At 47.7% G+C, this 22,373-nt stretch overlaps 1 protein-coding gene across 2 annotated transcripts in view; it reads right to left on the reverse strand.

Moving 5' to 3' along the window:
• The window catches only part of PDCD4 (programmed cell death 4), a 30,290-nt gene extending 8,355 nt beyond the window's left edge, over positions 1–21,935 (reverse strand). The window contains exons 1-4 of one of the 2 annotated variants that reach the window (XM_068111018.2): positions 21,408–21,935; positions 20,969–21,238; positions 18,208–18,305; positions 17,113–17,226 (exon numbers count right to left, since the gene is read on the reverse strand). In XM_068111018.2, coding sequence (XP_067967119.1) covers positions 17,113–17,226; positions 18,208–18,305; positions 20,969–21,238; positions 21,408–21,444 — 519 coding nt within the window. In that variant the 5' untranslated portion in view covers positions 21,445–21,935. Of the gene's footprint in view, positions 1–17,112; positions 17,227–18,207; positions 18,306–20,968; positions 21,239–21,336; positions 21,369–21,407 lie in introns of those variants that run through there. The other variant, XM_068111020.2, reaches the window with a different exon arrangement.
• Between the last annotated feature and the right edge of the window lie 438 nt (positions 21,936–22,373).

A 22,373-nucleotide genomic window follows, 5' to 3' on the forward strand; every position in this document is an offset into this window, starting at 1 on the left:
GCCTTTTGTCCCGTTTATCTGTCGTCTGTTGGGAATAATATAAGAGTGTGTCTAAGTGCTTGTCTTTCTATGCTGTACCTCTCGTCCCTGTAATCTGACCTTCCGCCTTAATATAACCTCCTCCGGAGGTCTTGAGAACTGAACCCTGGGTGTCGTGTCATTTGAAACCCAGCCGTGTGTCCTTTTCCTTTATTGCCTTTATTGACCTAGCGTAGCGCGATTAGTCAACCTTCGGGTATAATCGGGTAACTTGTGCAGACGTGGTCATACCAAAACCGCTCGGTAAACTAACATCTAAGCCACGTCTGTAACAATTGGTGTCGAGGAGTGGAATTCGAACCCGGGACTAAATTTATTAGGCCCAAATTGGTAATAGAATCGATTCGGAGCGCGTTTCCCGCGCGAAATTATAACGGCGAAATTTGAATTTGTTTTACGAAAATAAAAACCCGAATTTTGAAAGTCGCGCTATGGCAGACCAAGACAGCTGGGGTCCGGTAGGGGAGAGTGAGGCAGGGTCGGTCCAGGACCAAATTGAGGGACATGAGGGACAGGAGGAGAGCGAAGCAGCGAGGGTAGCAGACGCACAAAATAGCGTCGTTGTGCCCGACATTGCGGGAGCGCAAAATGGCGCCTCGCTGATCACCGCGCCCGCGACCGTGGCAGCGCCCCCGGTGGATTGGAACTTGTTTTTCATACAAATGAAGGCCCTTATGGCCCAGAATAGCGAAGAAATGGAAAGCAGAATGATGGGGGTAATGGGGAACCGAATGGATGCTCAGAGTGAGCGATTGGAGGGCCAATTAGGGGTAATGGGAAACGAAATGGGGGTAATGAGGGACGAAGCGAGGGGTACTGGTGAGAAGGTAGACAAAAATTTTGAGGGGTTAGACAATGGGATAAAAGAGGTGAGAAATGGGTTAATGGGGGTAGAAAACAGAATGGCCGCTCAAGAGAATCAAATGGAAGGGATGCAAAAGGGGTTAGAGGGGGTAGAAAATAGAATGGCTGCCCAGGAGAATCAGATAGAGGGAGTGAAAACTGGGTTAGAGGGGGTAGAAAATAGAATGGCTGCCCAGGAGAATCAGATAGAGGGAGTGAAAACTGGGTTAGAGGGGTTAGAAAACAGAATGGAAGGCAAATTGAGGGACATGAGGGACCAAGCGGAAAGGGAAGTTAACCAAATGGGGCAGCAGATAGAGGGGCTCAGAATGGGGGTAGAAGCCAAACTGGATGCTCACAGGGAGGAAATGGAGCAGATGAGGGTGGCATCTGGGCAGGAGATGCAAGTGATGGGAGAGGAGATCAGAAGAGGAGTGAGTGAGGAGGTCGGAGGAGTGCGCGAGGAGGTGAGGCACTGTAAGGAGCACATGGAGAAGGAGGTGAGAAAGGGGACTGTAAAATTGCAAGGTGGTATAGAGGAGTTGACGCTGGGAGTAGAACAACTGACAGTGGGACAAAAGGAGTTGGGGGACCAGGTAAAGAAGAACACAGCGGTAATAGAGGGTTTAAAATCGACACAGAAGGAGATGAAAAAGGACGTAGGGATAATTAAAAAAGAGTGTCAGACGGTACATGAGGACCTGACGAGGAAAATGGACAAGGTGGTAGAGGTAATGGAGGTTAAAGAGCGGGAGGTGCGGGAGCACATAGAAAAAAATAAAGTGGAGTTAGAGGAAGAACTTAAAGGGGCGCACGAAGAGATGAAGGAGATGAAGCAAAAATTAGAAGAAGTGGAAGAAGGGGTGAGCGAAATTAAGAAGCGACGGAGAGAGGATAAGAAAGAGATAAAGGAGGAAGTAAAAGAATTGGTCCAAAGTCTGTGTTCGGATCGTGATGATGTGCTCATTAACCGGATGAGGGATTCGCAGGTGATGGAGGAGAAGCGAAGAGAAAGAGGACCCGGTGTAAGTGGTGACCAATATGGTCGTGCGTATGATGCGCCAGGGGATTTAAGGAGCTTGGGGGTCGAGATGGACCCGGGTGTTCGTGAGAGGCCGTTGGTGAAGTGTGCGACAGGTCTGGTGTGCGAAAGAGGAGGTGTGCGAGAAAGTCCGACTCTGGGGTGTGTGAGGAAAAAGTGCGTGCCAAGGAGTAGTGAGGGTGCTGGCGAGAGTGAGTCGGTCGTAGCGCGTGTGCGAGGGGGCACATGGAAGCGCGGTGTGGTAAGTGTTGCAGAGGGTGTGACGGGAGAGTGTGCGCGAGAAAGGTGTGTGACGGACAGGTGCATGAGGAAAGAGTGCGCTGTCAGAAGTAAGGAAGAGTGTCCACCTGTGGTGAGTTACAGAGGGTGTAACGGGAGAGTGTGCGCGAGAAAGGTGTGTGACGGACAGGTGCACGAGGAAAGAGTGCGCTGTCAAGAGTAAGGGTGAGTGCGCTGTCAAGAATGGAGGTGAGAGTATTGAGAGTGACAAGGAGAGTGAGTTGGTTATGACAGGTGAGCGAGTATGTACACCTGGGATGGAAGGATGCACACCTGGAATGGTAGAGCGTGAGTGGGAATGCACGCTGGAGTTGGTGGTGAGGCACGTGGTTGGGTGTGCGAATGAGGGCACACCTGTGATTGTCACAGAGGAGGTGACCGAGGAGGGGGCGCGAAGCGGTGTATTGGTGAGGTGTGCGAGCAACGAATGTGTGCCAAAGTGTTCGGTGGTCAGGTGTGTGACCAAGGCTGTGAGTGGAATGGGTGTACCTGGGTGTGTAAGGAAAGGTAGCATGGGAACGGCTGGATGTGTGAGCAAGGAACGGGCTGCGGGGTGTAAGCGTCCAGGTGAAGCATCGACGTTAGACGGGTTAGAGGTTAGAGCGACTTATAGCCGAATCGGGCCCTCGGTGCGTGCTGGGCCTCGCTTTGAACGGCCGCGTCCGTGCTCCACTAGGCGGAGCGGTCAGCCCGATAGAAAGGGTCGTCATGGCGACCACTTTTTGGTGAGGCATTCCGGCAGGCCGAGATCGAGCCATGGGATGGCTCCGTGCCGAGATGGTGCGTGGGATCTCGGCCCGGGTAAACCTCCTTCCCTGCACCGAATGCGGGATGTATCCAGCCGCTGGCACAGAACAACCCGCATTCATGGCTTGGCTTTACGAAGCCGGGCTTTGGACAGGGATTGGCGCACCGAGAGGTATTAGTGAGGAGACTGGGTGATGAGGATAGTGTTTTGGACCCAAAATTGGAGAAAAACAAAATTTGATGATTGGCAAGGGATTGGCAGTAGTGATTGGCAGATGATGGGCAGTGATTGGTAAATTTTTGATTTATTGAAATTTGATGTGCAAAATTGGTAGTGAGAGACCCCCGATGTGGTGGGATGGCAAATCCACCATCCTTCCCATGGGGGGGCAAAGGAGCACTAGCTTATGGGGTGTATGGCAGTGAAAACTAGCCCGGGTGGGTTAGGTTATATTGATAGGGCCCTAGAAGATGACATTAGGTGACGTTAAGATTAGTTAGTGACTGATACCTGTAGTGGGGACGCAGGTAGATTAGTGTGGTTGATAATGACGAGGGAGCACAATAGTTTAAAGGGACGACTGGGAAGCGCAAGTTTCAGAAGGGAGTAGTTAGATGAGATGATGCAGGTGAGAATTGAACAGGTGTGATTGCACAGGTGTGCAACTGGACAGGTGTGATTGCACAGGTGTGCAACTGGACAGGTGTGTGGAGCAGTGTGTGAGTAGTGAGTGTTGTGGATCAGCGCGAATGCGCTTGGGGAGAGAAGGGTGCAGGTGGCACCAGGTGTGAGAGCACAGGTGTGCAAGTACAGGTGTGTGGAGAGAGTGGGAGTAAGTGGTACGGAGTGGTGTGCATGGTGCGAAGGTGTGGATGGGGGAAGAGTGGACCCCTTTCACGAGTACCCGGGGCGGGTAGTGTAAGTGTTAGGTAGAGGGTATAGGTAAATTGTGGTTGGATATTGGCATTTGTGGTGCGGTTGCAGAATGGTGTTGTGAATGGGTGCATTAGTGTTGTGGAAATGGCTGGGCGTGTAGCCTGTTAGTGTGTGTAGTTGGTTGGGCACTCCACCACTGTGAGGATGTCGGCCAGGTGAGGCCGCAGGTGGGCTCTGGGAGCCGGTAGTTGTGAGTGGGTGCCTGAGGATCCCGGGTGTGGATCGGGCAGCCCAGTGCCAGAGAGGGCACCGAGTGGGGAGAGTGCCAGAGGGCCTTCCCCAGGTAGTTAGGTTAGGGTAAGGAGCAGGTAAGCTCGGAGGCAACTGCAGTGGTGGAGGTGTGCAGGTGGGTAGACCCACTGGGAGAGGTACACGCCACAGCCCAGAAATTGTGCGAGGGCACCGGGAGATGAATCGGGGGAGTGAGACCCCAAATTGAAAAGCACCACAGTCTGGCCAATGGGAATTGGTTTTTAGAACCCATAGTGTAAGAGGGCCAATGGTTTGGCCGGAGAAAGACCCCGGGTAGTGTAAAGTTGTTAAAGTCATTTAGGAAATAGTTAGGATTGATGAACCTGTCGCACCATACGCAGCCACTTACCTGTGGTGATGATGATGACTCCACACCTGTGTTTTCTTTGTTTTGTTGCAGGAAATGAAATTGCTGTGTGGATTGTGAGACGCATCACGACGTGGATGAGACATTGGAGTGATTCCATCTCTCCCTCCCTAGGAGGGACTGATGATGAATTGGTAATGGCAAATTATGATGTTGAGTTGGAGATGGCAAATTTTGATGAGAGTTGAAAATGGCAAATTTGATTGGTTAGGAGGGAGAGAAGACGAATTTGGTATATGGGAGGAACGGGGAAGACAGTAGGGATGTTTGTTGATTTGTAAAGTAGATGTTTATGGGTAGTGTTGTGATTTGTGGATACAGTAAGGGGTAAGGGAGGGGCCATGTAGGTTACCTGGTGGGGGGGGGGGGGGGCGTACGATAGGAACGTACCTGTCTCACCTGGTTCCCATGTGCCCCCAGTGTGCATCACCTTGTATTGCGTGCACTCTTGCGCCCTTACCACCTTACTCACTTGTCTGCTTCTTTTGTCTCCCACCTCCGAGGATCTGGCTTTGGGGTAGAGAGAGAGGAGAGAGAGGTGCTGGCTTCGCAGTTGTGGGCCTGCACTTTCGCTGTTTGCTGCTTGGATCGATACACCATATGGACCGCAATGTTTGTGGCCACCCACAATGGACCGCAGCTCTTTTGCGGCCAAGCACCACCCGTGGATGGACCTATGGGTCAACGTGGCACCTATGCCAAACAGGTGAACCACTTATAGTTGGCCCCCTGACGGCCACAATAAAGAAATGGACGCGGTTGGCGCCTTTCTTTATTTTGTTTAAAAGAAGTAAGAAGGCCAAGTGCACCACATGAAGGCAAGACCAGCGGCAGAACATCGGCCGGCTGCGACACCACCGGTGATTTGTAAGCACTTTATTGGTGCACCGGATGGTGCTCACTGTGTGATGGGGTGGTGCTTGATGCTTGCAAGGGGTGCTCTGCACATTATTAAAGGCCGTAGGCCACAGAGCACTCGTGGGTTGGTGTATCGATGCTAGCATGCGTGCTCTCTCTATGCATAACATCTGCATGTGTTCCTCCAAAAACAGGTCCTGGATCGTAGTGTAAATATCAGCGTAGTCTTGTGTAAATAATGCTCCCTACCGGCTGTATGTTTAGTTTGAGGATTCTTTCCGGATTCGGTTATCCTGTGGGTGTGTTTCTGTGAGGAGAAGGGTGCAACGTCGCAGGGGGACATATTTACTCATTTGTGAATATCTGTAAAACTGTCGCACTCAAGGTAGAGTTAATAGTAGAGGGAACTACATTGCGTGCCACACTAAAGTAGGTAAAAATTTATCGGGTCGGGACGCCCCGAGGGTAGAGAAGGGTGCAATGTTGCGAATATGGAATTTGGCCTCCATATCCGCTTGTAAATATTCCCCTATTTCCCCAATACTCCCCAACTATCCCCAATCCCCCATTCCCTAGTCCCATTGTCTGTAAACAACAATCAGTAGAGCCGACCTTCCCCTTTTTCCCCCATTAAATGTCGTGCCCAGGTCCACCGCACCACACGTAGACAACTTTCGGACATCTTGCTAGTTATTCTTAGTCTATGTCAGTTAAGGACTCGTTCCCATTAATTATGACTCTTCGTTGCACCAGAATGTGATTATATGGCACCAGTAGTGAGTTTAGGACCTTTCCCATACCTCCTCCCATCTTCTTCCCCAAACTACAACTACAACAACAATTACAACAACAACAACAACAGAGGGGCACGGCGCTGCGCGGGGGGGAGTGTGCGTCCTGACACCGGCTCGGTTAGCCGCCATTGACAATGCGCTCCAGACCATGCGCTCCACGGGGTTACCACAAAGGGGCTGGCTGTCAGCTCCTCGTCAAGGGCGGAGCCTGGTAAACCCCCCGCACGCACCCAATGAGAAGCAACGTGCCGATTCCACGAGGCGGAGCTAACGAGCCGAGGGCGTGTCACTCCCCGCCGGATATACGCGGCCACGTCGCGGACGTGACGTGAGATGCGCCCCCAGCTTGAGCAGACAAGACGCCATCCGAGCACAGCGACCTCCCCGCATCTCTAGACCGGACCGGGTCGACCCTGTCCTTGAGCCAAGAGTGCACCTTGAGCCATCGATACCCGCTTTCCTAGCCATCAAACCCCGTGTGAGTCAGCCTTTTGTCCCGTTTATCTGTCGTCTGTTGGGAATAATATAAGAGTGTGTCTAAGTGCTTGTCTTTCTATGCTGTACCTCTCGTCCCTGTAATCTGACCTTCCGCCTTAATATAACCTCCTCCGGAGGTCTTGAGAACTGAACCCTGGGTGTCGTGTCATTTGAAACCCAGCCGTGTGTCCTTTTCCTTTATTGCCTTTATTGACCTAGCGTAGCGCGATTAGTCAACCTTCGGGTATAATCGGGTAACTTGTGCAGACGTGGTCATACCAAAACCGCTCGGTAAACTAACATCTAAGCCACGTCTGTAACAATATATATATATATATATAGATATAGATATATATATATATATATATATATATAGATATATATATAGATATATATATAGATATAGATATAGATATAGATATATATATATATAGATATAGATATAGATATAGATATAGATATATATATAGATAGATATAGATATATATATAGATAGATATAGATATATATATAGATAGATAGATAGATAGATATATATATATATATATATATATATATATATATATATATATATATATATATATATATGTATATATGTCTGAACCTTGTGAGCGAAATATCTTGAAAAATAAACGAACTCCAACGGAAGGAAATCTCTTTTCCTTTCACAAAGCCCGAAACAAGTGTGTGTCCACCCTCAGGAGAGCCAGGAAACAATATCTCTCCGTTCTCAAGACCGAACTCTCTTATCTGTCTCCCTCTTCCAAATCCTGGTGGCGTCTGGTCAAATCCGTTTCTGGTGTTTGTTCCCCCTCCATCCCCTCCCTTACCTCAAACGGCTACACAGCTGACTCCGCACGTGAAAAAGCTGAATGCCTCAACTCTGTGTTTGCCTCTAAATCTTGTGTCCCAAACCCATCCCTCTCTGTACCCACCATACCCAGTCGTACCCTGCTGCTCCTGGACTCCGTGTCCTTTCCTCCTGACAAGGTGGAAAAGTTTCTGTCAACCCTCGACTCTGATTCTGCAACTGGACCCGACGGCATCAGCCCACGGGTCCTAAAATCCTGCTCTGCTGCTCTATCTCACCCTCTCTCTGTTCTCTTCACCCTCTCTTTTGCTCAAGGTCAACTGCCATCTGCTTGGAAATCAGCCAACATCACCGCTTTGCACAAAAAAGGTGCAAAAACAGATCCTAGCAACTACAGACCAATCAGCCTTCTCCCAATTATCAGCAAAGTCATGGAATCCATCATTGCTTCTGATATGAAATCTTTCCTCTTCTCCAATGGCTTGATCTCTGATCATCAATTTGGTTTCAGACCAGGTCACTCTACTCTGGACATGCTGCTTCTGCTGTCTCAACAATGGATGGAGGTCCTCAATGCCAAACAGGAAATTAGAGCTGTCTCCCTCGACATATCACGTGCCTTCGACACGGTCTGGCACCCCGCTCTGCTCACCAAACTCTCCTCCTTTGGTATCCATGGAAATCTCCACGCATGGCTGGCGGACTTCCTCTCTAGTCGTCGTCAACGTGTGGCCCTGAATGGGTTTCTCTCATCTCCTCTTCCTGTTCAGGCTGGAGTTCCCCAAGGCAGTGTTCTGGGCCCCGTGCTTTTTCTGGTCTTCATCAATGATCTCTCTGACTCTCTCGAAAATCCTCTCTATCTCTTTGCTGATGACTCCACTCTCTGCCGCTCCATTCCTCTTCCCTCAGATCGGCAGTCTGCTGCCTCCTCACTCTCTGAAGACCTGGACAAAATCACAGACTGGTCAAACAAGTGGAACATGTCTTTCAATCCTGACAAATCTCACACTCTTACTATGTCTCTCCGAAAAGATCGACTGGACAACCCTCCCATCTACTTTCTCAACAATCCTCTCCAAGAAGTTCTGTCGCTCAAGATTTTGGGTCTCACTATCTGCCATGATCTTTCTTGGGAAAACCACATTTCCAAGCTGGCCTCCAAAGCCAGTCGCCGACTGGGCATCCTCCGTCGTGCGAAGTCCTTCCTCGGCACACCTGAGCTCCTCACCACATACAAGGCTTTCATCCGCAGCTCAATGGAATACTGTTCTCCCCTATGGGCCGGTGCTCCTGCCTCACACCTAGCTCGGCTTCACGCTGTTGAAACCAAAGCTTTCAGAATTATTGGAATCTCCCGCGATGAAGCTATCTCTGAGGGCCTTTCACTCACTCACCGCAGGCAGGTAGGTGGTCTTTCTGTCTTCTACCGACTCCTCTCCGGCCTTGCACCCCCAGCTCTCTCTGTGCTCTGTCCCCCAAATATTCCTACAGGTCGCACAAGATCTGCCAGCAACCCTCTGATGGTTAAACTGCCGAAATCTCGGCTCTCCGCTCACCTTCACTCTTTCATTCCTCTTTTCTCCCGCCTCTGGAACAAACTCCCTCACTCCCTTCAATCCCACTCCTCCCTCCAGGTCTTTAAAACAGCTGTTCACCACCATCTCTTATCTTCCCCCATCCAAAACCTTGATCTTTTCTACCCCCGCTAATTCACCCCAGATCCACCTTGTTTGAAATTCCAACTTCTTTCCTGGAAGTCCTGGCAGTGTCCATATGTTTTATACCTCTCCCACTGCCCCCTTCCCACGCCCCCCCCCCCCCCCAAAGCCCTCGCCCTCTCTCAGATCTCTCCATGTCTCCATGTCTCTCGGTCCCTGCTCTCAAATGTTGTGTTTGTGTCCTTCCCCCTCTCTCCCCATCTTGTCTACCGCTCCCTATGTTATATGTTTTATGTGTCGGTTTGTCTTTCTGTGTGATTAATGTTCGCTCTTTCACGAGCCTCGATATTGTATACAAAAAAAAAAAAAAAAAAAAAAAAAAAAAAAAAAAAAAAAAAAAAAAAAAAAAAAAAAAAACTACCAACTTATAATCTGGTGTGTGGGTGTATCGAGGCATAAGGAAGAAAGCTATTGAAAATTGGGTCGCCACGTCAAAATTCAAGATGGCCGCCTGGCGTCTTCCACTTTGTCAACTCACATCACTTCACCGACGGGGGACCTAGGCGTAACGCTTGTTCATCCATGTTCTAACTAGAACGACCCTCGATAGAGCACTCACCTCTGCCAGGCTGAACAGTTTACATTTTGTATCCCACTGAAATCCATACCTCAACTAAAATTTAATTGGCTCGTTGTCACCTGACCAGCTCATCCACAAAGTTTCATCCGAATCTGTCCACAACCTTTTGCTATGCCGTGCTATACTTTGTTTTTAGCCCCATCTCTCAATGGTGAAGAATCACAAAATAAATTCTCATATGGATTCAGATCTTCACAAAATTGAATTATTCATCACACACCCAACCTTTCCACCAAATTTTGTCCCAATCCGTCCACAACGTTGAGATATCCTGTTCACAGACGGACAAACAGACAGAGGTGAAAGCATAACATCTGCAAACCTTTGGTGGTCCGGAACATGGGATGGCTGCAAATTTGACAAAACGTGAAAATTTAAAAACACTATGGCGTGGAGGACACAGACGGACGCACACACGCACTCACCTCTCCGCTGCATAGAGGATGGACTAAATACCATTCAATAAAGTCATTTAAAGTACTCTGTGAAACACCATGTCTGCAAAAACTTAACGGCAGCCTTCTTGCATAGATATCGATATCGTAATGTCTCAACTTGGAAGGATAAATAAATATTGGAAACTATAAAGCAAATTCAAATTACTTTCCCAGAGATAAAACGAGCAAACATGCAGGTAACCAAATAAACTTCAAAGCTACAACCTCAACAGAACAAATTAATGTGGATGGGGGCAAATGCTAAATTGCAAACACACTCTTCTCCCTCTCTCAGCTCCCTCCGGATTTCCACACCAAGCACAAGGATCCAACAAGACAAAGTACATTTTGCACAAGATCGAAACATTGCTGCAAGAAAGGTGCCCAAGGCAGTCGCAACCACCACGTTTCAATTGATTTAAACAGTGACGAGAAACACCCGCTCCCTGCAGGAGCGAAAGGGAGAGGAGGGTTTAACGTGGGTCGTTAATGATCTTGTTCCTTAATAGGCACAATTATTCGCGTGTTCTTGTGGGGTTGGCTGGGGGAAGTTTGGCCCAAGTCTTTCACGAACCGGCGAGCCAGGCCTGACGTTCGACCAAGGACAATGCAGGAATTTGTAATTTGTTCATGGTTCCGCCAATAGCGAACCTACTCTTCGTGGAGGACGCTGTGGGATGTCTAAAATCCACCGACTAACGATGGCAGACAGGACGCCAGTTTAACATCCATCCGAGGACTGGCGCACACATCGATGGTCACCCTGCCTGTGGAACGCTGGTATTCTAGACCAGACTACACAGGTTTGAGGAGAGTGTGCACGGCTCGAGGCCATCCTCATGTTATCATTGGATGGAATTGACCGATTAATTTGCGGTTATAATAATTTTGACGAAAAATATAACTTTTATGACAGAGGCTGGAGTTGGGATTGGAGGAAGATGCATCGACAATCCAAGGAATGCTGACGGTACCATTCTGTTGGCAGAAAGGAAAGAGGACTTCATGAAACTGCCGCAGACAGTGAAGGGGGAAAGTGAAAAGCCTGGTCTTTATTTAAACATTTTTTAAAAATAATAAAATCTGGATCATGAGATCAACATGTTGAGAAGGGACGTGTTCCATCACTAATAAGCTTGTATGAGGCCTCAAGATATGTTAGAAACAATCCATATGCGGTCCACATATAATCTGATGGCAAGAACAATCAGACAGGCAATGGGATTCATCACTAATGCGTAAAGACTCGTGGAAGCAGCTTTGTTAACGCTGAAGATCATTGCCGCTTCGCTTACCTAGGCCTAGCAAGTCGAGATTCCTCTGATCCGTTCATCTGAGGGAGCCGTGCCAAGTACAGAATGCCTTAAGCACATCAGGTTTCCTCCAAACTTCTTAGTTTAACAAGCGTTACGCGTAGGTCCCCCGTCGGGGAAGTGATGTGAGTTGACAAAGTGGAAGACACAGAAAACATGCTATGATATTGTTACAGACGCGGTTTTGGATGTTAGTTTACCGAGCGGTTTGGTATGACCGCGTCTGCACAGTTTACCCGATTCCACTCGAACGTTGGCCGAATCGCGCTATGCTAGATCAATGAAGGAAAGGACACAACGGCTGGGTTAAATGACACGACACCAGGGGTACAGTTCTCAAGACCTCCGGAGGAGGTTATAATATATGTATGCAGAACGTTTAGATTACACGGACAAGAGGTACAGCATAGGAAGGTGGGCACTTAAACACGGTCTTATATTAGCCCCGACAGACCACAGATAAACGGGACAAGACTGACTCACACAGGGATTGATGGCAAGGAAGGGCAGAATCGATGGCTCAAGGTGCACCTTGGCTCAGGGACAGGATCCACACGGTCCGGTCCAGATATGCGGGGAGGTATCGTCGCGCTGGAGGTGGCGTCTGTTTCTCCTCAAGCTGGGGGCGCATCTTACGTCACCTCCGGTAAGTGGCTGCGTATATCCAGCGGGGAGTGACACGCCCTCGGCTCGTTAGCTCCGCCCCAGATGGAATCGGTCCGCCGCTTCTTATTGGGTGCGGGGGGGTTACCGGGCTCCGCCCTTGACGAGGAGCTGACAGTCAGCCCCTGTGTGGTAACCCCGTCGGAGCACATGGGCAATGGCGGCTAACCAAGCCGGAGTGAGGACGCACACTCCCCGCGCCGACGCCGCGCCGCCCCCCGCTGTTGTTGTAGTTGTTGTTGTTGTAGTTCCATGAGGAAGAGATGCGGGGAGGTATTGGGAGGTCCTAAACTCACTACTGGTGCCATACAATCACATTCTGGTGCAACGAAGAGTCAGAATTAATGGAAACGAGTCCTTAACTGACATAGACTAAGAATAACTAGCAAGATGTCCTATAGTTGTCTACGTGAGATGCGGTGAACCTGGGTACGACATTTAATGGGGGAAAAAGGGGGAGGTCGGGGCTACAGAGTGTTGTTTACAGACAATGGGACTAGGGAATGGGGGATTGGGGATAGTTGGGGAGTATTGGGGAAATAGGGGAATATTTACAAGCGGATATGGATGGAGGCCAAATCCCATATCCGCAACAATATGATATTTCGCTCACAAGGTTCAGACATACATGGAGGCGGCCATCTTGGATTTTGACGTGGCGACCCAATTTTCAATAGCGTTCTTCCTTATGCCTAGATACACCCACACACCAGATTAGAAGGTAGCACGTTTATTTTTCAAGATATTTCGCTCACAAGGTTCAGACATATATATATGGTGGCGGCCATCTTGGATTTTGACGTGGCGACCCAATTTTCAATAGCGTTCTTCCTTGTGCCTCGATACACCCACACACCAGATTAGAAGGTCGTAGTTCGTTTATTTTTCAAGATATTCCGCTCACAAGGTTCAGACACATGGCATCAGACATACATGACGGCGGCCATCTTGGATTTTGACGTGGGTTGCACCCACACACCAAATTCGAATGCGGTCCTTCGCTTACGCACGCACACCCGCACGCACGGACGGAGGGGAAAACCATAGTCCCCCTTTCGCTCCGCGGTGCGACGGGGGACAAAAAGGTAACTGTACATTGGACAGAATTGACTGAATCGTTTGTGGTTACAATTTATACGTCCAGAAGGTGGGCCCCATTAAACACCTCAACACGGATGGCGGCCGAACCACGGAGATATAGAGGTCATGGAAGGCACAAATCTCCCTTGGAGTGGGGCAGAGGGAGTTAAATTGCTGCAACCTCCATCATGTAACCCTTAGTTCCCCTGTAAAGTTTGGTCGAGATTGGATATGTAATGACCGATTGTATCTCGGTCCAAGACAGACAGACAGGCACCAAAACCCATTCAATCAGCAGTAAGCAAAAAGGCAAAATAAAACAAGAAAGAGCAATCGGAGATTGCAGACCCTCACCAGGATGTGTTTTCAGGGGCTTTTATGGCTTTTGTTTTAAAACAAATATGGCGGCCGAACCACGTGACCGATGACGTCATTTTTTTTTTTCTCCACCAATTTATGCCGACATGACACTCAAAATTTCATCTTGATCGTATGTTTTGTACTTGTCGAATTATGACGTCATAATGGAGGCACCTATGACACCATTAACATTTTATTCCCCATGGAGAGTTCTTTACAATGAGCCATGTCTCAATTTTTTTCTATTCAGCGCTTTCGGAGATATAGAGGTGCAAAGTTTTTCGGTTTTTCTAAGATGGCGGCCGAACCACGTGACTTGCGACGTCATAATTATTTTTTAAATTCTACAGGTGGACTTGCATGTACGGTGAAAATTTCCTGTCGATCGGACCAACGGTTGCAGAGAAAATCATATTTATTCTGTGCGGACAAACAGACAGACGGACTCAAATGCAATACCCTCTCCTCTGGCGAGGGTAATAAATAAATAAAGGAATTAAATAGAAAGAAAAAAACAAAAAAAAAACGTCCGCTTGATCTGCACGAAGCCACAAGTCTCAAGGCAATCACAGCTATTTAAATGTCACGATGTTAAAGATGCAACAAGGTCAGATTAATGATGCAATGGTCACTTTTGAAGCTTCAGTGACAAAGTTAACACTGGAGCTTTAAACCTGCTGCACAAAGTCAAGGAAGGGCAACGTCAGCTCAACATGCTGAGCAATCACAGCACAAACGGGTACATTGTAACCAATCAGGAACCAAGGTGGGTTGGCCCACTGCCCTCCCTCAAATACCACGACAACAAGAAGTCCACACACACTGCACTCACAAAAACAGCCCCAGGAAATGTCATGTTACTTTTTTCGTTTCCGATGTTCAAAGATTTAGACAAACTACAACCCCACCCCAACCCAATCCAAGCATTACCCTACCCAGATCTCTACCACACGACACCTGCCTTGCCTCATGTTGAGAACCTAGGTTCACATATCAATCCTGAGCCCGACATGTACGTGGCATGTGCACGCACATCGCAACACTTCCGCCCCCTCCATGCAAATGCATCGCACATTACGCTGCTCCAAAGAGTGTGGAACGTGCACAGCTCAAAGCTATCCTTGCAGCCCCAGTATGGTCTACAGCATCACTTCAAGCAGTCAAAGTTTCAGCACCGACTGTGGGGTTCCGAAACAAAGTAAAACAAGAGAAAAATGACCACAGTGTGGTCACCAGCTGCGACGTGTAGATGTAGAATCATGAGGATATCCGTTGCAATATTTTCTCACCTCATACCAACGCACGGCCGAGTGTATGCGCATGCGCTATTCAAAAAGGCACCCCAACAACAAGAACAACAACGCGGTCCTCTCATAGAGCTGCTCATCGCAGCTATTTAAAAAAAAAAAAAAAACACTGCTGAAAAATTCACTCCAAAGAGCACGTGTTCATGTCTTTGGGCCACGGCACACATCACAACAAGTTCGACCTTTTGACAAAACATCCAAGACAATTCCACATTTGCAGGAGAAAGAAGCAGGGAGCAAGGAAACACCCTTCACCACCTCTACCAAAACAAGAACGGCACTCAGTAGAAAGCATACCTCCGCCAGGTGAACAGTTTACGTTTTGTAACCCAGAGTAGACCAGAAAATCACAATACAGAATCACATTTAATCAAAATCATCCGTCCACAACTTTGAGATATCCTGCTATGTATCGTTTTTGGCCCCATCTCCCAATGGTGAAGAATCACCTAGAAAATTAAATTATTCTCATATCCGAATCCATATTCAGATCTTCACCAAAATCGAATATATTCTTCCTTGTCACACACCCAACCTGTCCACCAAGTTTCGTCCAAATCCGTCCACAACTTTGAGATATCCTGCTATGTATAGTGTTTGGCCCTATCTCCCAATGGTGAAGAATCACTTTTAAAATTCTTGTAGACTAATCCGAATCCGGATCTTCACCAAAATCTAATCATTTCGTCCTCGTCACATACGCTACACATCTCTACAAAATTGTCTGAATCTGTCCACAACTTTATGAGATATCTTGTTCACAAACGGACAATGGTGAAAACATAACCTCCATCCACCTTTTGTGGCGGAGATAACAAAGCAAATGGTACAAACAAATTACAAATGCAAAAAGTACATTTTGGACAGATTCCCATTTGAAAACAACACAATAATGCACATGAAGCGATTGACGAACAAAGAATCGGCTCACGACTCGGCAAGCATTCAACGTTTCAACCATCAGAGGGAAAGAAAAAGAAACTGGCTTTTATATCAAATCAAGGTGTGCATGTGTTGCTCGAGGTGAACGCAGCACCTGCCAATAATTCAGGCAAGTGGAGATTAACCATTCCTGCACGGCACCTTAGACCAATTAATAGTGAAACCTTGAGAGTGGATGGGACAGTCAGGTGCTTTCGGTAAACTGAGCCAAAGCACAAGCAAACTTTCGACTTGTACTTCACCTCGGGGAATTGATTTTCTGCTCGAAAGCAAATTTCCTTGGCATTCTGCCCGACATTTCCCAGTACAAGAGTACAAGTGGGGAAAGAATTGCAACCGAGAAGCTCAATACGCACATTGACGCAGGTGCGAAACCCGCATGAAAGGCCGGAATGGAAAGTTTCTCACCCCAACTTTTTGGCGAGTCTCGTGCCCACCCCCAACTTTTTGGCGAGTTTCGTGCCCACCCCCAACTTTTTGGCGAGTCTCGTGCCCACCCCCAACTTTTTGGCGAGTCTCGTGCCCACCCCCAACTTTTTGGCGAGTCTCGTGCCCACCCCCAACTTTTTGGCGAGTCTCGTGCCCACCCCCAACTTTTTGACGCGTCTCGTGCCCACCCCAAACTTTTTGGCACGTCTCGTGCTGACCCCCAACTTTTTGGCGAGTCTCGTGCCCACCCCCAACTTTTTGGCGAGTCTCGTGCCGACCCCCAACTTTTTGACGTCTCGTGCCCACCCCAAACTTTTTGGCACGTCTCGTGCCCACCCCCAACTTTTTGGCGAGTCTCGTGCCCACCCCCAACTTTTTGGCGAGTCTCGTGCCCACCCCCAACTTTTTGGCGAGTCTCGTGCCGACCCCCAACTTTTTGGCGAGTCTCGTGCCCACCCCCAACTTTTTGGCGAGTCTCGTGCCCACCCCCAACTTTTTGGCGAGTCTCGTGCCCACCCCCAACTTTTTGGCGAGTCTCGTGCCGACCCCCAACTTTTTGGCGAGTCTCGTGCCCACCCCCAACTTTCTGGCGAGTCTCGTGACCACCCCCAACTTTTTGGCGAGTCTCGTGCCCACCCCCAACCTTTTGGCGAGTCTCGTGCCCACCCCCAACTTTTCATGCATCTCATGCGTTTTTGTATTAAAAGCAATTCTGGCTAAATAAATAAATACAAAAGCAATCAAAATAAATCCAGATACAGCTCATACCACGTCATGAACTGAATGCCAATACCAATTTTTCCATTAATCTTCATCGTGCCCAACTCGCTCACTCACCAGAACTTCCTTTGTGTCACCATGTTCAAAGTACTCCTTGACGATGGGGGCCACGGATTTCTCGAGTGTCTCCCCGTCGAGCTCAGGCACAACCGTTTCGTAAAAACAATCACCCTTGGTAAGAGAAGGGAGGCCATGCGCACACACGGTTAACAGGTAGTTAGGCCAAGGCGGTAATCATCCAAACCACAACACGACACGACATTCACGCTTGGCACCAATGGGAGTGCACGATGCACAAACCCTTCATAAACCGCTCCGCATGGTCAACCTCCTTTTGGTGGTTAAGGGGCCATGGGTGGGTTAGCTTGGCCATGGGTGGGTTACCTTGGCCAGGGCTGGACGGTTGACAAAGCCATTGGTGCAGGAATATTAAATTTGGTAAAGTGAAGGTGTTGGCAATAAATCATTGACTCAAGACAGGGGGATTTATCTTCCAACAACTTAACAGCATGGAATGAGCTAGTAAGAGCGAAAAGATCAAGAGGACTACAGATTAAGGTGGAGGGAGGTCGTGGAAGAGATTTGAGGAGTGTGGGATTGAGAGGAAGATGTGGAGAACTGGGGGTGGGGGGGGGAAGGAGGAAGAGGGTGGAAGTAGAAGGGGAAAGAGGAGGAGGAAGAGGAAAGAGGGTTAACAGACATCTCCGGCTGAAGATCCATCCAAGAGATGGTCCAAGGTCCAACAAAACACCAATCCAGCAAAACAGGTGGTTATTGAACCCAGGTAAGCGTGCTACACCTGCAACACCCTGTCAATTATACAGGACAACAGATGCCAACGTACGGACTTTTACATGAATTACAAGGACAGCAGACATTGGAAAAACTATATGGGAGTTAACCTGGGTTTCCATTACTACAATCCAGGGGTTCAAGTGGGACCCCCAACAGGTCACCCCAAATTTCTGTTTTTATTTATTTATTTATTGTTTAAAAAAAAAAAAAAACACCCAAAAAGTTTGGATTCAAACACGTGAACTTTAATGAAATGCAAACATTTCTCGAAGCTATTTAAAAGAAAAAGAAAATAGTAATACAATGGTGCATACCAGAGATGCTTAACAGGTGGCGAAGCCTACAGGTGAACTGTACCTGATCGTCATCGTAGTTCGGATCGCGAGTGTCGACATTTTCTTCGTCGTCATAGACCTGACCCGGGGCACCCCACACCCCCTTCCCACCAGCCCCACCTGCACGGCAACATAATCAAACCATTTGTGGGGGAATCAGCAAAAGACCTGCTCAACAAAAACAACCTTGGGCACACAAATTGTGGTCACATGCTTATCGCAAGGAATTGTGGGAAAACAGGTTCAATCCACCATCTTGGTTTCCAGGTACATTTACACAAATTACAGGGACACGAGTAGAAACAGTATGTGGGGTTTAAACCTGGATTTCCATCATCACGACTCAGGGTGGCGAGGTGAGAGCATCACCAGGTCACACCCCACACCCCGTTTGTTCTCCCAGCACAAAGTTCAAACAGGTTACCTTCTACTATCCGTCTGTCTGATGATTTTTTGACCGTGATACATTCAGTCGTTCCTTATCAAATCTCAACCAAACTAGACAGGAGGACTAAGGATCACAAAATGAAGGTTGTAGCAAATTAATTTGCCCCCTCACCAAGGGGTGTTTTCCCCACCAATGGGGCTGCGTCTTGAGGTGTATATCCGTGTTAAGCTAGCTTTATAGTGGCGTTTTTCCAAGGCAGCTTCGAATAAAACTACTCATAGCATAATAATCTTATTATAATAGAGCAAACGTATATGGTTATGTATGTCGCTATGTTTATATGCGACGAAAACGTCTTCTTCTTCTTCAAATAAAATTACCATCCTCTTAATTAACCCTCTTGATTGCGTTAAGACTGCTGAGACCCCTCAGACCTTTGACGACCCTTTAATTCCCCCAAAACCCTTCAGACCACCAAAACCCCTGAAGACCCCCAAAGACACCAAACACCCCAAATACCCTTCAAGGCCCCGAGGCTCAAAAAGACCCTGAATACTCCGAAGACCCAAAACACCTCAAAGACCCAAAATATCCTTAAAGGCCCAGAGGATCCAAAATACCCTGAAGACCCAAAATACACCGAAATGGTCAAAGATGCCTACCCCTCTGAAACGACGTGTGGTGAGGCGCGCGGAGCGCGCCGAGTCACGCTAGTATTACAAAACAATACCAATATCCCACCTCCAAGGGGTTTTTCCTCCTTGACCAAATGCTGTGTTAACGTGTATAAATAGCTTATCGTGACGTTTTTGTGGGAGCACCTCAAACCAGAAGTAAAAAATTATAAACCACAAACACCTGCGATTACCTTTTTACACAGTCGCTGATGCTGTTTAACTCTAAACTGAAATACATTTGGAGGAATCCAGACATCAGTCGATGCTTATCACGTCGACAAACGCACCTGATCGAAGATCTACTGTGGTCTATATACCCAAGTAATAACATGATGAGATCTACTGTAGTCTATATACCCCACAAGTGGCAACACCACCAGATCAACTGTAGTCTATATAACCCACAAGTGTTAACACGCCCAAATCTACTGGTCTATATACCCAAGTGTTAGCACAACCAGATCTACTGTAGTCTATATATCCACAAGGGTTAACAAGAAGAACCTTCCTGTCGCTAACGTGGAGTAGCCCGGTTTGCTCCAAAGCGTTTTGCGTGTCGTTTTTCCAAAAGTAATAATACCGATGATAAATAGCATAATATTAATGATATTACGAAACAATATCCCCAGGGTGTTTTGTGACTTGTGATATTGCCACCCAAGACGGTGAAATAAAAAAATCAAAACAAAGCAGAACAGCAATCTGATGGTGCATACCATAGATACTCGACAGGTGGACATCTTGGAACCACAGACCCCTCCCCTAAACCCCACATCCCCCAAAAAAATACCTCGTGGTACAAACCTCATCACATCAATAAGGGATAAATATATCGATGCAGCTACTGCATCTTACGATAATTCACCAAATGTCGGTCTGTCTGTTCCCAGGTACCGAAAAAACAGCTGAACCGATCGCAACGAAATTTTGAGTGGGTAATCCTGGTACCCCCTGGAGTAAAATAGGCCATATTGTTTTTCCAATTTTTCAAATTTTCCAGTTTATGGAATAATATTTACCGATATGAACAGTGATGTGGCTCTTATTGAAATTCTACAAATACTGTTTAGATTTTGATGATTTGCGTGTGATATGATTTAACGGATGTTTATTTAAATCGTTTAAAATAAAAAAAAACCTTCAATTTCTGATATTTTGCCTTTTCATTTGGGCCTCACAATTGAAGCCCCGCCCCTAGGGCAGGTACCCTTGCCAGTTGTATTAAAGGGGGGGAAAAAACCATGTCCCTCCTACAAAGTCGTTACAATGTAAATAATGCAGATTTATCGTTTCACTAGTTCCCAAAGGTTACCGAGCTCCGCGGATTAGTTCGTGGGAGGCACAATGGCCGAAGGGTACAAGCGGCATTAAAAATACATCAAAGCACAAAATGTTAATGTAGGCAGTAAAATAATTAAATAAAACAAAACACCAAACATGCAGAGACAGAGGAGAGGAGCCGACGTGTCCGGGCACCGAATACATGAAAAAAACAACAACAAATCCCAAACAACGAGTCGCGTCACTCACGTCCACGAGACACGCACTTTCACAAAAACTTTGCACATATGACAGGTACGCCAAAAGGTATATGACAGGTACGCCAAAAGGTGTCACCGAAAGGTATATGACAGGTACGCCAAAAGGTGTCACCACACATCCACCTCACTACTCTCCGCAAACAACAAACCCGCCCTGCACCCTCGGGGGACTCGCACCCTTCTTGGGAAGACCTCTTCCTTTCCCGCTACGAGACCGCCGGTCGTAGCCCGGTTTGCTCGGACTGGCCGAGCCGTTCTTCGTGTCCCCGTTCGCGTCGGACAAGGATTCGCGTCCGGAGTCGCGGGACGAGCTCTTGCGGAGCCGCCGCTTCTCGCGCGCGCGGATTCGCGCCTCGTTCAGGGTCTTGTCCTCCGAGCTCCAGTTCCCGTTCAGGTCGTCGCTGAACTCCTCGGCCGGAGCGACCATCGACTGGGACACCATCTCACCTGAGGAAACGAAAACAACGACGACGACGATAAGAGCGCAGGACACGAACCGAGGAGGAATGAATAAAGTGTTCATGTAGCACCGTTTCCTCACACACCTCATTTACTCTCGTTCGCAATCACCTGGAGGAATGCGATCGGGTGTTCGTGTGGTGTTTGTTTTGTTTACCTTGCTCGGCAGGGGCGGTGTTGGGTCGCCCGTCCATCTCGCTCTTTGTGCGATGGCCGCAGCTTATATCAATTACAAAATGTCCACGAATAACCGCTCCACCGCCGAGACGTTAAAATGAAGAACAAATAATTTAAAATTTGTAAAAAATATTATTAAATAACAAGGCGGGCCGGAAACGAATCCACAAAAAAACAACCTCGTTTCGAGCACAACAAGCACGAAGCGCTTCGACCGAAAAAATTGCAAATGGATGGATTCTTCCTCGGCGTTCTTCTTCTTCTTCTTCCTCGCCTCAGAAAACGCGACGGCTCGACCAGGAATGGCGATGCGCTCAGGACCGTTGGCCTCGACCACCACAAACCCGGCGGCTGTGCCGTTAACTATCGGCGTGTGCGAGCGCAAGCAACACAAGAAAAACAAAAACGATATAAATTTAAAAACAAACTATCAGGAGTCTCAAAGTTTCCTTCACATCAAGCGATCGCTCAATGAACGAGCCGACGTTCGCTCCAATGTTTTTAACTTGTAGCAAGGACCACGTGACTGGCAACAGGCATCCTATTGGTTGTCGCCACGGCAATGGGCGGGGGCGTGATCTCTCGTCGCCCAATAAGAAATGGATGATGTAACTCTCACCTCGTGTCAATGTTTGGTGACGTCACCGTATGCCGTTCGATTTTATCATATCACAATATTATTGCACGTTATAATAATTATAATAATAGTAATAATAATGAAATATTTTATTACATTGATTTCCACTGAGATGTGAGCAACGTGGGACATTTGTAAACACGTGGGCACAGGAAATAATGACAGCACAAGGAAAATGGTTCAGTGGACATTCAGCTCCAACAAAAGGAAACAAACACATAACGGAAATTTAACATAAGACGATGAGAGAACAACACATCAAAACTTACACAAGTTAAACGACAACACCCACTTTCACAAGTCTGTTCC

The sequence above is a fragment of the Myxine glutinosa genome, chromosome 3 (assembly GCF_964187855.1).
Source record: "Myxine glutinosa chromosome 3, kmMyxGlut1.1, whole genome shotgun sequence".
Classification (NCBI taxonomy): Eukaryota; Metazoa; Chordata; class Myxini; order Myxiniformes; family Myxinidae; genus Myxine; species Myxine glutinosa.